This window comes from Polypterus senegalus, chromosome 16, assembly GCF_016835505.1.
Source record: "Polypterus senegalus isolate Bchr_013 chromosome 16, ASM1683550v1, whole genome shotgun sequence".
NCBI lineage: Eukaryota > Metazoa > Chordata > Cladistia > Polypteriformes > Polypteridae > Polypterus > Polypterus senegalus.
This window is the reverse complement of record NC_053169.1, coordinates 82,296,130-82,312,552: the sequence shown is the minus strand read 5'-3', so window position 1 is coordinate 82,312,552 and position 16,423 is coordinate 82,296,130. Positions and strand designations below refer to the sequence as shown.

At 35.7% G+C, this 16,423-nt stretch overlaps 1 protein-coding gene across 2 annotated transcripts in view; it reads right to left on the bottom strand.

Annotated features, from left to right (window-relative positions):
- Positions 1-16,423, bottom strand: part of cfap36 (cilia and flagella associated protein 36) — a 109,648-nt gene that overhangs the window by 47,226 nt on the left and 45,999 nt on the right. For both annotated transcript variants that reach the window (XM_039738314.1, XM_039738315.1), the window contains exon 5: positions 15,347-15,434. In XM_039738314.1, the coding sequence (XP_039594248.1) occupies positions 15,347-15,434 (88 nt within the window). The remainder of the gene's footprint in view (positions 1-15,346; positions 15,435-16,423) is intronic.

The following is a 16,423-nucleotide window of genomic DNA, read 5'->3' as shown; positions in this document are numbered from 1 at the left end:
TGGTATTAACTCCAAGTGTGACTGAAGCTCAGGATTCTATGTAATTATGGTTAAGCCTGAATCAAACAGTGGGTGACATTTAATTACCAGCTTTACAATGTAATGACCAAATAACTCTCAGAAAAATATTCTGCTGCCAATTAATAGATAAAGTAACATTATGGTGAATATTTCTATGTGTTTTGCCATTTTAAGGCAACGCAGCAATATTTAGGAGTGGGATGGAGCCCCTCAACCATAACACAATGGTGTGTAAACAAGAAGCTATACAGCCAGTTTTAGAACAAAGCAAAACAGAGCTATTAGTTGAATCAAGAAATAGTGATGACAATGGGAATTGGTCACAACACATTGACACGGAAATTGATGCAGGCGGCACTTTTCAACCGAACCACCGCGATATGTCTGGTGAATTCAGTCACCTGAAGCTTCACAAAATGATTGCTATCAAGTACAAAGACAAGAATAACGTGAGCCCCCTAAGCTTTGCTCACAGTGCAGCATCTGTAGTTTATGTCAGGGGAGATATGAAAGTCATTAAGGCTTGCGCTGTTGTAGCCTACTATAGCAAAAGGAGCTATGCTTATAGTATGGATCATTGTCACTCTAAAAATAAGAAAAGTGTGCAAAGAAACATGTTTCTACAGTCCTGTTTGAGATGTTGGGCTGTGCATTGGTGACTGTTTCAAAACAGGTCACATGAAAAAGTGTACAAAATCAGCCTCAGTACAGTAGTGGACACTGGACATACCTTTTCTGCTGTTCTTCTGTTGACATTTTGATATTTACATGTTTCTGTTACACATAACATTTAATTTTTTTCAGAAAAAAGGAAAAAAAAGTTTGACTCTACTACTAATAATATAAAGCTTTAAATAATCTTGCTCCTTTCTATACAGTATTTTAGAGTTCCTATCCTCCTCCATTGCAAGTTATAACCTTAAATTCTCTAATGGTGTCTGACGGACCAAACAGCAATGACAGAAGGGTAACAGAGGAAGCGACATTAGAGATCAAGACAAGTGTGACCATTTCATCTGGATGTCCGAGAACGTAATCTATGAGTAACACTGATCATTAAATCAAAAGCTGCTGAGGATAACATCCACTCCTTGACATTTCTGATTTTCAGTAAGGTGTTCCAAGACTGTTACTTTGCTATCTGTTTTATTTTCTATTATATCTTCTTCTGTTTGGTATTGTTATACGTTAATAATTATCACATTGCTTGTATATTTCGTATACTTTGTCTTTTTGCGTGTTGGGAAGATTGATGCCTTCTTGCCCACAGGGTTTATTAAGGCTATTGAGGTTGCGATTCAATAGTTAGAACAATCACAGTAAAAGTGAGATACTGTTTGGTTGGTAACTGGCAAATAACCACAAGAATTGTGCTTTTATGTGTTGCAAGGAGATCCACATGTTTGTTAGTGTGGGTGATAGTAAGTCTCTATGTGGAGAATCCTATGCAGAATAATGCATAATTGGCGTCACTCAAGACAATGTCTGGTTTGGATTTCTATATGTATGTATGAGAAGAGAATTCTATGTGGAATACTGCAGAGTAACTAGCAATTGAGCGCCACTCAACACTTTGTCTGGGTAGGAGTATCTGAGTGTGGTAATCTTCAAGGGTGGGAAAAGATGAACCGAGTAAACATTCCTATTAAGTCTCTACTTATTTCTTCCAAAAAAAACATCAAGTCAAATTTTGAAAGTCTCTAAAGTCTTACTGTCTACCACAATACTTGGTAGCTTATTCCAAGTGTCTATCGTTCTTTGTGTAACAAAAAACTTCTTAATGTTTGTGCGAAATTTACCCTTAACAAGTTTCCAACAGTATCCACATGTTCTTGATGAACTCATTTTAATATAATAGTCTCGATCCACTGTACTAATTCCCTTCATAATTTTAAACACTTCAATCATGTCATATCTTAATCTTCTTTTGCTTAAACTGTAAAGGCGTAGCTCTTTTAATCTTTCCTCATAATTCAACGCCTGTAGACCTGGAATCAGCCTAGTCGCTCTTCTCTGGACCTTTTCTAGTGCTGCTATGTCCTTTTTGTAGCCTGGTGACCAAAAATGCACAAAGTACTCCAGATGAGGTCTCACCAGTGCATTATAAAGATTGAGCAGAACCTCCTGTGACTTGTACTCCACACATCAAGGCGCTATATAACCTAACATTCTGTTTGCCTTCTTAATGGCTTCTGAACACTGTCTGGAAGTCGATAGCTTAGAGACCACTATGACTCCTGAATCCTTCTCATAAGATGTACTCGCGCTTTTCCGAATGCCCATTGTGTATTCAAACCTAATATTTTTACTTCCTATGTGTAATACTTTACATTTACTGACATTAAGTTTCATCTGCCACAAATTTGCCCAATTTTGTATGCTATCCAAGTCCTTCTGTAATGATATAACGGATTCCAAATTATCTGCTAATCCACCTATCTTGGTATCATCTGCAAACTTAACCAGCTTGTTACTTATATTACCTATCTAAATCATTTATATATACAGTATTAAAAATAGCAACAGCCCTAGCACTGACCCCTGTGGACACCACTCTTAACATCGGCCAATTCTGATGAGGTTCCTTGTACCATCACCCTCTGCTTCCTGTATCTGAGCCAATTCTGCACGCATCTAAAAACATCACCCTGAACTACCACTTCTTTTAGTTTGTTGCCAGACCTCTCATGTGGCACCTTATCAAATGCTTTCTGAAAGTCCAGATAAATAATATCATAAGCTCCACTTTGATCGTATCCTTTTGTTGCCTCCTCATAGAATTCCAGCATGTTAGTAAAACACGACCTCCCTCTTCTGAGCCCATGCTGATTGTTCAGAATAACTCCTGTCCTTGTCATGTGTTGCTCAATCTTATCCTTAATAATTCCTTCCATTAATTTTCCTGTGATGCATGTTAAGCTTACTGGCCTATAGTTGCTTGGATCTACCCTGTCACCCTTTTTATATAATGGGATGATATTTGCCATTTTCCAGTCCTTTGGAATCTCTCCAGTGCACAGTAATGTTCTAAAAATATGTGTCATGGGTTTATATATGTACTTACAAGCCTCCTCAAGAACTCGAGGGTAAATATTATCTGGTCCTGGTGATTTGTTTGATTTCAGCTTATTTAATCTGAGCAGTACTTCTCCCTTTACAATTTCCAAATCCCTCAGTACCTCCTTAGTAGTCCCATTCACCTCTAGGAGGTTATCCACTTGCTAACTTGTGAACAACTTAGAAAATTTAAAGTTCAGGGCATTCGCTATTTCATTGTCTGTATCTTTTAATTCCCCTTTACTATTTCTGAAGCACTTGACCTCCTCCTTGTCTGTTCTTTTACTAGTAAAATACTGAAAGAATCCCTTAGGGCGAGGTGGCGAACTCCAGGCCTGGAGTGCCACAGTGGCTACAGGTTTTCATTCTAACCCTTTTCCTATTCAGTGACCAGTTTTCACTGCTAATTAACTTTTTCCCCATCACTTTAATAGCCCTGTAAGAAGAGTTCAGCCCTCTGAAATGATTCATTTCTTCATTAAATGACAGCCAAGCGAAAATGAGATGTGAAACAAGCTAACAGATGACCAGCTAAACTGGGGCTTCAAACTCCAACAAATTTCACTCCAATCACTTTCTTAATGAGAAGCCAATTCTTGCTATTATTTAAACCTGTTACTTAATTCCATGGCTTGTTGCTGCTCTCATTCTGCCACAGCACACATTTCAAAAACTGTTGTTTTTCTGTTCTTTCTAAGAGCACCGTCAAAATGTTTTGGTGACCTGAGAGATCAACCTTACCAAGACCATCATCTCTCTTTAATTTCAGATATTGTGTAATGGGCATAGGGGAGCAGGTCATGTGGTGGCTTATGTGTCTCATTATTATTTGACTGCTCATTAAAGAAAAAGAAACAACTATGGGGCCTGAGTCAAGTTAATTAAAAGAAGATGGTAAGAATGAAAACCTGCAGCCACTGTGGCAGTCGAGGCCTGGAGTTCACCACCCCTGCCTTAGGGTCTTCTTTTGCTTTATCTGCAATATTCCTCTCCAACTGTCTTTTAGCCTTCCTGATATCCTCCTTAATGGTTTCCCTCATGTTCTCATACACTCTTATGATTCACTTTGCAGTCATTAGTCTTATATGCCTTAAAGCAGTTTTTTCCTTTGCAGTTTCTTTTTTAAAATCTTTATTAATCTACTGTGGAGTTTTTAAAAAGTTCCAATTAATTCTAATTTTAGGAATATATCTGTCATGCAAAACATTTAAACATTTTTAAACCTGTTCCACTGCTCCTCGAATGTCTCTACACTTGAAAGCTTATCCCAGTCTATCCTACTTAGACATTGTCGGATCTGGTCAAAATTTGCCCGACCACAGATCAACTTAACAATTTTAATCTTTACATCTGCACTCTTACAAAATACTGAGAATTGTATTATATTATGGCCATTTGAAACCTAGTGGTTCAATCCCTTCTACACTTTCAATTCTATCCTGATTATTACAAAATACTAAATCTAGACAAGCTTCACCCCGTGTTGATGCTTTAACATACTGTGTTAAAAAACAGTCATTGATTACTTCTAAAAACTCTTGTGCTCCTCCATCTATAAGGTTATCCCAGTCAATATTTGGATAATGCAAGTCCCCCATGACTATATTATCTCCCTGTAAACTTGCCTTGTTGATATTAATAACAAGATGTGTGTTGAAATTACTGTCTGAATTGGGTGGTATATAACACACTCCTAAAATAAGACCTCTTTCCCTAATATTTTCCAGGCGAAACCACATGTTCTCACTAAGATGGGGCTCATCTTCCAACTGACGAGGACTTACATTTAAATTCTGTTTGGCATAAACAGCAACCCCACCTCCATTTCTGTTCTGTATATTCTTAATAAAAAAATGTGTATCCCTCTATGTTACACTCATCCCCATATTTGTTATTTATCCAGGTTTCCGTTATTGGTGTAATATCTAAATTATGCTCTACCACATACAGCTCCAACTCACTTATATTATTTTTGATACTTCCAGCATTAAGGCAGGCTATTTTGAATGTGTTACTCCTTCTACATTTAAATGTTTGCTTAGAATTTACATTACTATGCATTATTTGTTCCTCCCTGTATAGATCTAAACCTGGCCTGTCCTAAACTCCCTGCCCCCCCATTCCCTTATTTAAACAATCCTCGACTGGCCTACTCATATGCCTCCCCAATACATTGGTGCCCCTCCAGTTCACATGTAACCCGTCACGGCAAAACAGGTCCCATCTGTTCCAAAAGGAGTCCCAATGCCCTATAAACCTATACCCTTCTACCCTGCACCAAGACTTGAGCCATGCATTAAGCCTTCTAATCTTCTAAATCTTACCTGGACTGGGGCGCGGCACAGGCAAAACTTCAGAGAAGACTACCTTGTCAGTTCTGCTCTTTAGCTTGGCACCAAACTCTTTGAATTTGGACTGCAGAACTGACAGACAACCCTTATGTATGTCATTTGTTCCAACATGCACAATGACAACTGGATCCACCCCTGCTCTGGCCAAGAGCCTATCCACCCGGAAGGCAACACACCGTGTGAGACTCGGTCTCTGGAGCACACCTGCGCTTCAATCCCCCTAATGATTGAGTCCCCAACTATCATTACCTCTCTCTTTCTGAGAACTGGTTTTGGGGTGGCCCATTGGGGCTCCTCATCCCTGCCTACCACGCCAGAATCATCAGAGACACAGTCCAAGGACGTGATAACGGTTTGACTCTACTAACTCTGGGGTAGGTTAAGATCAGTCATATCTTGCCCGTTTTTGTGGACATTTTATAACTTTAATGTCATGGAGGGGTTGTTCGCGGGTGGCAACAATGCTGTGATTGCAGGCTGGAACTCAGACAGCAGATGCCAGCCTGTATCAATAATATTTTCTAAGTTGTTTTGTTTTATGGCATGATCAGCTTTTGCAGCTGAACCTCCCCACAAAATATGACAGCAAGTCCAGTGGCTGTGGCAACTAGCTTAAAGTTAGCAAATAAGAAAGAAAAAGTACATTTGTCTACTGGTCAGACAGGTTGGGTATTGTTAAAGGTTGGGTATTGTTAACGACTTTAGAAAAAGTAGATAAGGTGGCAAGATAGCCGAAAAAGACCTGGCAAAAGAAATACGAGAAGCTAGGAGTATGTGTAACAATGTTGAAAAAAATCCCATTAAGAATAAGCAGTGATTGCTCCCTGTTATAGTGGTGCTTTGAGTGTAGAATGAGACAGAAATTCTCTGACTGGGTAATGGGACAGAAATGCAAGAGAACGATCACCCTTTAGTGAGGTCGCTGCTTTCTCACATCTGGCTGCTGCTAAGAGAGACATTTCTGTTTCTGCACCAAAAAGTTTAAACATGCATAAGTGGATAAATTATATTAAAACAATAGACAAAAAAAATGTAATATTATTTTGTTTTTAAATAAAATGGTGAAAAAAATGTGACAAGTAATTCTTGACAAGAAAAAAAAAAAAAAGTGTTGCCCTAAAACAACTCGCATAGCACATTTCTTTTAACGGATTATTAATCCCATGTCACTCTGACCTGCTAATTATGGTCAATCTAAGCTGGTAAAGATTTAGACTTCAGCAACAGAAGAAAACATAAATATCAAATAAATACTCCAAAGGAAAAAATGTATGATTTTTAAATACTAAACATGACAATGAAGATTAAATGCAGAGCATGGTAAAAAAACACTCTACAATTAGATAAATAAGATCCATGTCATTTTCCTATTACAACCAGAGCTAAAAATACAATTTACTCAGTAGCCTGTTTGAACAAAGCCTACAAACCAATATTAACAAAACCTTAAGTAGATTAGCTCACCATAGACACAGCTCATAAGACCTGGCTTAGCGGGAATAGTACCAATCTCATTACAGGAGCCATGTAGCTTCTGCAAAATTTTAAAACATTTCTTGCTCAATTCCTCCACAAACTATTTTTCAAATTCATCCAGCCACCCATCTTTTCTGAATAGTCTTTTCCTGTTACAAGACCATATGGAGTCCAAGATTATGTCTGTATTATTGGGCAGGAATTAAAGGACAGGACACCAGTTAATTGAAAGGCACATAAACTCTGATACTGAGCCATTTTTGCATTGATAGTTAAACTAATATAATTCCTCACTGAGATGTGGAACACAGCCATGGCACAGGCAGATAAATCACACAAACAGGCACAACACTAGCTATTTCCATAAAGACAGGCTATTTAAAATTGACATAGCTTTTTAACATGTACACATAATAAAGCAAACAAAAAACTAAATTTTAAAAGTAATACATTGAAAAAAAATTAGGCACTATACAGTTAAACTCTCCTTATATAAATACATTTTTAGGGTTCCAAGGTTGCACATCAAACTGGGGAAGCCTATTCTTGTATATTTACCATTTTCTCTATTTTTTTTTCTTGTGTAACTTATTTTTCTTTTTGTCTATTTAAAGACTGCAGAAAGTATATTCCAAAACCAAATTATGATGTCTTTTTGTAGGTTTCACATCACAATCTGGCCACCATACTCTGGATCTGTTAGCCTGTAAGTATACAGTACATACAACAATGATACCTCTTTTATATCTTGACAGATTAAATTAGCCAGACAATTAACTAACCAGTCATCTTTTATTTTTCTAAACCTAGTTATTTCAATTTAAAACTGCAAAAATCTGAAGTCTAGAAGTCAAACATTATAATGCTGGGCTGAATAAACTTGGGAGCACCAGTCCATTTGAATTGTGTTTCTTATTTCCATAAATAGTACAGATATAGCATTAAGGATACTGGTCACATTTCAGACATTGAAAAGATTAAAGGCCTATATATATATATATAAACTAGCTAGCATTAGAATTGAATTTCACTAAAGTTTCTAGGCTACTTTATCACAGGAGTTGCTCCATATTGCGGTCAATATGCTCCTGAGATGACAGTAAGGACTTCTTAATTCATTAAAACATGAATCAACTAAACAACTTTAATCTCTTTCCACAGTTAAACATGTTAATTTCCATTGTCAGATCCAATAATAAGTAGGATTTTCTGCTAGACTAAGGAGATACATCATCATCTAGGTAACGGATTCTGTACCACTTACTAATGTATTAATTTTCTGTATACACATTATATGTACACATCTGAAAATTTATACCAAAGTCATTTTCACCTCAAAGACAGCACTGCTGAGATTCTTGACTAAGTATAAAAAAAAAAAAAAAAACTATTTTCATCATTTTCCAACCTTATGATATTTAAACATTGGTTAAATACATGAAAATAGTAAATATTTAATAATATCTAAAAGGGAGTACATGTCTTATGGACAAAAAACAACAAAGCTCTCATTGGGTGTATGCTGTTAAAGATGCTATATGAAGTAAGGTTTGACCTTATCATTGGTGTCATATTTAGAGACTCAAAAACAATTTTATATATAAGGACAGTACTTTTTATGTCTTATGTAAGTATGTATTATGTTCTTGTAAGTTATTTATTTTATATTCTTATTTAATTTGCTTACTAGCTAACTTCCATTTCTTTATTTATAACTACATCTTTGACATCTTGTAAAGTACTTTGAGCTACATCCGGTGTATGAAAATCTGCTGTAGAAATTAATGTTGTCGTTGTTACTAATTGTCAGCATTACGCCTTTATTTTATTTACATTTGTTTGAATGACAATTCCCAGCTTTGTGTGCCTGCAATATATATATATATATATATATATATATATATATATATATATATATATATATATATATATATATATATATATATATATATATATATATATACACATACACACAATAAGGTTTTCTCTAATGGCTTTAATTTGCGAGTTTAAACAAATTTGAGCTCGCATTCACAAGTGCAAGGAAACAGGAGTGCAGTGTACAGACAGCAACTTACTTTAGTTGTACCTGAAAAATTGCCCAAAATTTTTTTTTTTTTTTTTTGCAATCACCAAATGCAAACTAATTAAGACAGTTTTTTCATTGCCAATATTTCTTGTCTGTTTTAAGGAACTTAATTGCAGTAATGGAGCATAAAGAAGATGTTTCTTGACCATATAATGTGCCATTAGGGCAAATATTTATTCAGTTTATTCCAATATATTTGTCTGCATCCAACTGGAGAGACGCACATTAGCATGTACTGGCTCAAGCAAATGTTAGCTTAAACTCTTCTAAAGTATTATAATCAGAGGCTGTCTTGTTTATAAAAATTGCTGTTACTACTGAGCTCAATATGCACTTGGAACCAGTCCTCCATTGTGTGGTAGAAATTATGTAATACTGTACATGTAAGAACTGTTTAAGTTTGAATATGATGTAACCTTGAGATTAAAAAAATGAACATAACATTGCATACCTTGTAACTATGAATATGCACAACTATGTATGATTTTACACTGCTGAATGATTTAGCCCTAAAGGTCTACAGAATTTAGAATTTTTCGTTCCAGTGATTTTAAATATCCTTAAATTGCACTGGTTGAGAGTCAGGAACCCTTAATATATTTTAAATTAACTTAATATTTAAATACATTTTTATATTCAACTAGACTGAAAACTATAAGATCCTTCTCAACTATACAGATTTCCCAAGGTAAAGACCTAAGGAAAATGAATAAAGTTAATTTGTACTACTTGCCTGAGAAAGTATGCTACATAGCATAGCAATTCAACAAAAATTTACAGTATGTAAATATTGTATTCAACAAAGTGAGTGAAGAGAATAAATAAAGCATCAGCTATATGAGAGCTTCATCCAGTTTCCTGTAGATTAAAGATTATGATAACTTATTTTCTGAAACTACTATTTCCAAAATGGGGTTTTGGAGGCTCTAGAGTCTATTCTGGTAGAATCAAATGTAAGCAGGATACAGGCCTGGACAAAACAACTGTCCTTTGCAGGGCCCTACGGACTTTAAACCACACATGGTTGCCAGTTCCCTTTAGTAGGATAAGCAGTAGTACACAGAATAGGGAAATTCTTATTTCACATGTATGTCACTTAACCTGCCTGTGCTCCAATTGAAAATAATGTATGTAAACATATACACCATGTTCTTTTGTAGCAGGACACTATGCATATATGCATCAGCCAAATTATATTTTATATATATATCTATATACATATATCTATATCTATATATCTATATATATATATATATATATATATATATATATATATATATATATATATATATATATATATATACACACACACACACACATATACATACATATATACATATATACATACATATATATACATACATACATACATATACATATATATACATATATACATACATATATATATAATGCTGCTAAGGTCACACAAATACTTACAAACTTCTGGAGTAAGAAACCTGATCTTGAACTTAATAGAAAGCTCATGACCTAATACTTTCTGGAAATTCAAGAAATTTGAGGTAGAGGCAAACTCAGAGAGATGACCTGAAGTTGTATTCTTCTTAAGACAAGGTGATCAGAAAAGTGACATAGCAGAAAGAAAAAGAACAGCATTGACATCTGCTGAGCATCAAGCAAATCGCAAAAGTCAATTACATTGTAGCAGTACTACTGGGTCTTAAAATGCCAGAAAGAAAGGCAATCGTCAACTGGATTAAAAACACTATCACCCTTTGGGTTACAGTATTTTTGGATTTATGTTCTTGTCCTGTGTTTGCATATACATGCGATTTTATCTAGGCTGAAAAACATCTCCATCTGTGGAGCACTCCCAGGCTTAACATATAAATTGGCATTCCACTTGAAGGAGTCTGTTCACAGGGGGTTTCATTCCATTCTTCATCATCATTTGCATCTGTGGAACTGGACTGTTTGTGGACTGTGTCGTAAGTGTTTACTGTTTATTGTTTTCTGCCTAGTGTTTTGACAAGTTTTGTTAGTTTCTGTGTTAGTTAAATAATTATTGCTGTCAGGATAATGTTGGTGGGACTTTTCATGTGAATTGTTTGTTGTTGTTTTTTTTTTTAAAACCTTAATATATTCCTTATCTGAGCAGTGATTTTTCGTGTCCCTATTAGTTAGTGTGCAAGCTAGGTCTAAGCTAGGTACATTAGTACACCAGTATGAATCAGAGTGTCCTGCGATCACTACAACATGAAGAAGAACACCATAATAGAAAGAAGAATAAGAGTGCCATCTTATGATGAGTGTCAAGCAGGAATATAGCCTACTATGCTCTGGAAATGCCAAAAAATTCACGATGTGGCCATCAGACTAGTGGGCAGTAAAGCTTACAATTAATTAAAGTGTGGTCCCTGCATTCTCATTTATTGATACTCCCCCGGGACATGATACACACAGGTTCAGAATTCATAATCAAGTGTTAAGTATTGTGTTTATTGAACATTGAATGTGATGAAAAACTTTGTAACAGGAAGAAGGAAAAAGAACACCAGTGACATTTGGAGAGTATTAAGCATATCACAGAAGGTGATTAAGATGAGTATTTGACATGAAGGCCCACTTACATGTAAGCCAAAATCCAGTATACAGAATTCACGAAAGAACAAAAGAGAAATACATGCCACCTTTATTTGAGGACCATGGGTCCACAAGTTTTACTAGTAATAATAAAAAATAATGGAGCTGACTTGCACAGACATTAAGTCTACCTCTACAAGGCTTTTCATTAATATTTTATTATTTGGGCAGTAATAAAAATTCTGTAATGCTCTTATTAACAGCAGCACGTAAAGGATGATAGTCACTGATAATAAAGCACAAAGATAACAGAAATGTAAAGCAATTGAGGCTTGAATAGATCGATGCACAATTAAAGCTTTTTCAGGAGTACACAAATTTATTACCAACAACATGCAGATCTTACATGGTCAACAATATGTCTGCAATATGGCTTATCACACAGCAGTACTGCATTATCTGGCACAGCAAAGATAAAAGAACAGATTCTATTGACTATCTATTGTCCAGGAGTAATGCAGTTCTTGGAGTGGAATAGTCTGGGTATCTCTTTTCTTTAAATATCTGTTAAGCTACTACAATGTTCATCTAACATTTGGTTTCTGGTGGGATGTTTAATAAGAGAACTTGAGAGCAAGATGTATGAGGAGGTGTGCGTGTCAGATACATAATGTATATTGTAGGAAGAGAAAAACAGATCTAGAGCGTCTTAGAGAGCAAGTGTAACTAAGTAAAGAAGCGATTACAAATAGTGAAAAAAAAAGCCAAATGTTTTTCTATTAGTGTGACTTTTGAACTTAGGCAGCAGGTGACAGACAGGATAGTTGCACTTATATTGTTAAAAAGCCTGTCTCTGTCACTTGGGCGAAAATGTTACTTTGGCTGTGTTACATGTTACCAGGATATTTCCTGACAACACACAAACACTTGCCTGCGTTATTAACAATGACAATTCTAAACTAGTTGGCCAATTCCAACATTCTTAAATCCTGTACCTGCCCGGCCACAAAAAAAAAACTTAGTAAATTGCCTACTAAACTGATGCATAATGTTACATATGACAGATATTATCTTATATGTTGAGAAATTATGTTAAGTCTCTCTCTCTCTAAGTGCTATTTCTGATGCGGACATTGGTGATTGTGGTCTTCCACCTGTATCATTCCCTTGCCATAAGAAAAAACTCATTGCAATTCATGTTGTTCCTGAACCATCTCACAGTATTTCCAGAGATGGTGTTTCTCTGCCTTTCTCTTGCTCTTTTCCTATTGGTTTTAGCCTAAATGCAACACTTTCAATGCCTTCAGCTCTGATGATGTCTCCAAAAATATTTTGTCTAGGCTTTATCTCACTTATCAAATGTATTTTCAAGGGTACTCTCTTTGTTACTCCTTCATTCATTACTTTATCTGTCCATCTGAAAAAAAAAAAAAACAACTAACAGCTCTCTAGTCTATTTTCCATTGTTTTTCTCACAGTTCATGTTGCACAACTAACTGAACATTAAGGCAGGCCAAACATAATGCCTTAGAATGTACATTTTGTTTTCACCACTACATCTTCAATCCATCCATTTTCCAACCCACTGAATCCGAACACAGGGTCACGGGGGTCTGCTGGAGCCAATCCCAGCCAACACAGGGCACAAGGCAGGAAACAAACCCAGGCAGGGTGCCAACCCACCGCAGGACACACACAAACACACCCACACACTAGGCCAATTTGGAATCGCCAATCCACCTAACCTGCATGTCTTTGGAATGTGGGAGGAAACCCACGCAGACACGGGGAGAACAAGCAAACTCCACGCAGGGAGGACCCAGGAAGCGAACCCGGGTCTCCTAACTGCGAGGCAGCAGTGCTACCCACTGCACCGCCGTGCCGCCCTACCACTACATCTTTTAAAGTAAAAATAGGAAATTAATTCACACAAGTTTTATCTCATAAGTACAATTAATTTTCATATATTAGGAGATAAAAGTCAAGGCGGCCATTTTTTTCACCTTGTGATTCACTGTTTCTGTACAGACAAAAAAAATTCACATTATTCTGTTCACACAGACTACAATACAAAGATGGATTGTTACATTTTGGTCTTAAATTGTTTCTAATTTTGAAATTATTCTGAACTTGCATAGAAGTCAGATGGTTGTGTTTAATTTGTGTCTAAAACTAAACCTAAATGTTGTACAATGTTAGTCTTGTATATAGCGAGTGTAATGTACATTTTGTGATTTGTCAGAACATTTTATTATTCAGTTTTTTAAAAAAAACAAAGTCTGAGGTTCTTTTAAATTCCAAACTCATTGATACATGACCCATGCACAATGATGTCTGCCCAAAATTGCAAACAGTAACAAAAAACAGCCCATAACATGCTATACTCATCATTGGCATTACAGGTAGTTCTATTTACATTTGACTATAAATGTCTTTCTAAACACTTTTTGCTGAACTTTTAAAATATTGTAGATGTAAAATTAGACACTGAAATTGTTTTTACAGTATATATATATATGGGGCGGCACGGTGGCGCAGTGGTAGCGCTGCTGCCTCGCAGTTAGGAGACCCGGGTTCGCTTCCGGGTCCTCCTGTGTGGAGTTTGCATGTTCTCCCGTGTCTGTGTGGGTTTCCTCCGGCGCCGGTTTCCTCCCACAATCCAAAGACATGCAGGTTAGGTGGATTGGCGATTCTAAATTGGCCCTAGTGTGTGCTTGGTGTGTGGGTGTGTTTGTGTGTGTCCTGTGGTGGGTTGGCACCCTGCCCAGGATTGGTTCCTGCCTTGTGCCCTGTGTTGGCTGGGATTGGCTCCAGCGGACCCCCGTGACCCTGTTCGGATTCAGCGGGTTAGAAAATGGATGGATGGATATATATATATATATATATATATATATATATATATATATATATATATATATATATATATATAAAATGGAAAATGTCTCTAATTATTAGATATGCATAATATTTTATTAAAAAATACTCACCTGTAAAGCAACAACAATAAAATATTATATGAACCAAAAAAGGCCTTACCATAAAAAAAAACACAATACAAGGAAGGTGCCTTGATATATTTTGCAATATTATATTGAATATTATACACTATTACTTCAGTATTCCTCCCATATTGAGGCATGCATCCTATGATAACTGGCAACTGTAAATTGGCACAGTTTAGGTGCACCCTGTAGTGTGTCCTACAGTTAATTGGTGTAACTGACTATTTCCAGTATTGGTCCTAATTTCCCAACACCATTAACTGAATAAGTGTGTCAGAAAGTGGATGCATTCTATATTTTTATAAAACAAAAAATTAAACAGCAAGTTTTTAGACAGTATCAAATGATATACTGCATACCTTAATCTCATATATAGACTAAGCAAGCATATGCCCAGACTTTCATCTACTTATCAAGCTCAGTAGTCATGTGATACTTTAACAAAAGCATTAATCTTTGTTTTATTTAGAATAATAGCATATATCATTATAAGGAATGTTGGCAATCTAGTAAGATTAAAATATGGCATCACATGGAAAAATGCAGAGCATGCAGTACTGTGATAAAAAAAAAAAAAAACATAAAATGTACAAACTAAGTAAGTAAGGTAAAAACTAAGTGTTTACTGTAGCCCACACAATTTTCCAGCAGATTCTGCTGCTAAGCTGCTGAAAGAGTTAAACATTTTTTTAAAGTGTAGCCCGATTCCTTAAAACTGCTGAATTCAGTTTAACAAATACTGAACAACTTCCTTTCAGACAGGAGACTCAAATAAGAAATACAACAGAGAGAGTAAACTCTTGACTTACTTTAGCACTTCTTTCAGTATTCTTAGCTCTTGCTGCTCTAATTCAGACATCATGTCTAAACCATCTGTTAAACAGTCAGGTAGTGAACCTAGTATTACAAAGACAATTCAAAGGAAAATAGTAGAACTCATCATTTATATTACCATTTAATAACGTTTATCATTTCTAACTGTAAAAACAGGAAAGGAACATTAATGAATATCTTAACCCTTTACATTCTGTATAGTGGCTTTTTCTTTCAATCCACAGGTTGAATCTTCATATTATTATACAGGACATTTACATATACATAAGAGACTAGATATTATAAATGATATTTATGCACATCCATTCATGTGTCTGATACAAGTTAGAAAAAAACCCTCAATTGTTCATTGCAGGACTAGTAATTATGAAAAAGCACAAAACTCCAGTTTGACAAAATATCTCCTAAATTAGCTGTAATGGACTAATTGTAATAAGCCAGAAAAAACTTATTTTTTGAGATTTATCACTAGCAATTCAAAGCTCCTAAATATATATTTAATAGAGAGGCTAAGAATCTGTTAATATTTCATAAATATGTTATACAGTGGGATGCAAAAGTTTGGGAAACCTTGTTAATAGTCATTATTTTCCTGTATAAATCGCTGGTTCTTACGATAAAAAATATCAGTTAAATATATCATATAGGAGACACACACAGTGATATTTGAGAAGTGAAATGAAGTTTACTGGATTTACAGAAAGTGTGCAATAATTGTTCAAACAAAATCAGGCAGGTGCATAAATTTGGGCACCACAAAAAAGAAATGAAATCAATATTTAGTAGATCCGCCTTTTGTAGAAATTACAGCCTCTAAACGCTTCCTGTAGGTTCCAATGAGAGTCTGGATTGTGGTTGAAGGTATTTTGGACCATTCCTCTTTACAAAACATCTCTAGTTCATTCAGGTTTGATGGCTTCTGAGCATGGACAGCTCTCTTTAACTCACACCACAGATTTTCAATTATATTCAGGTCTGGGGACTGAGATGGCCATTCCAGAACGTTGTACTTGTTCCTCTGCATGAATGCCTTAGTGGATTTTGAGCAGTGT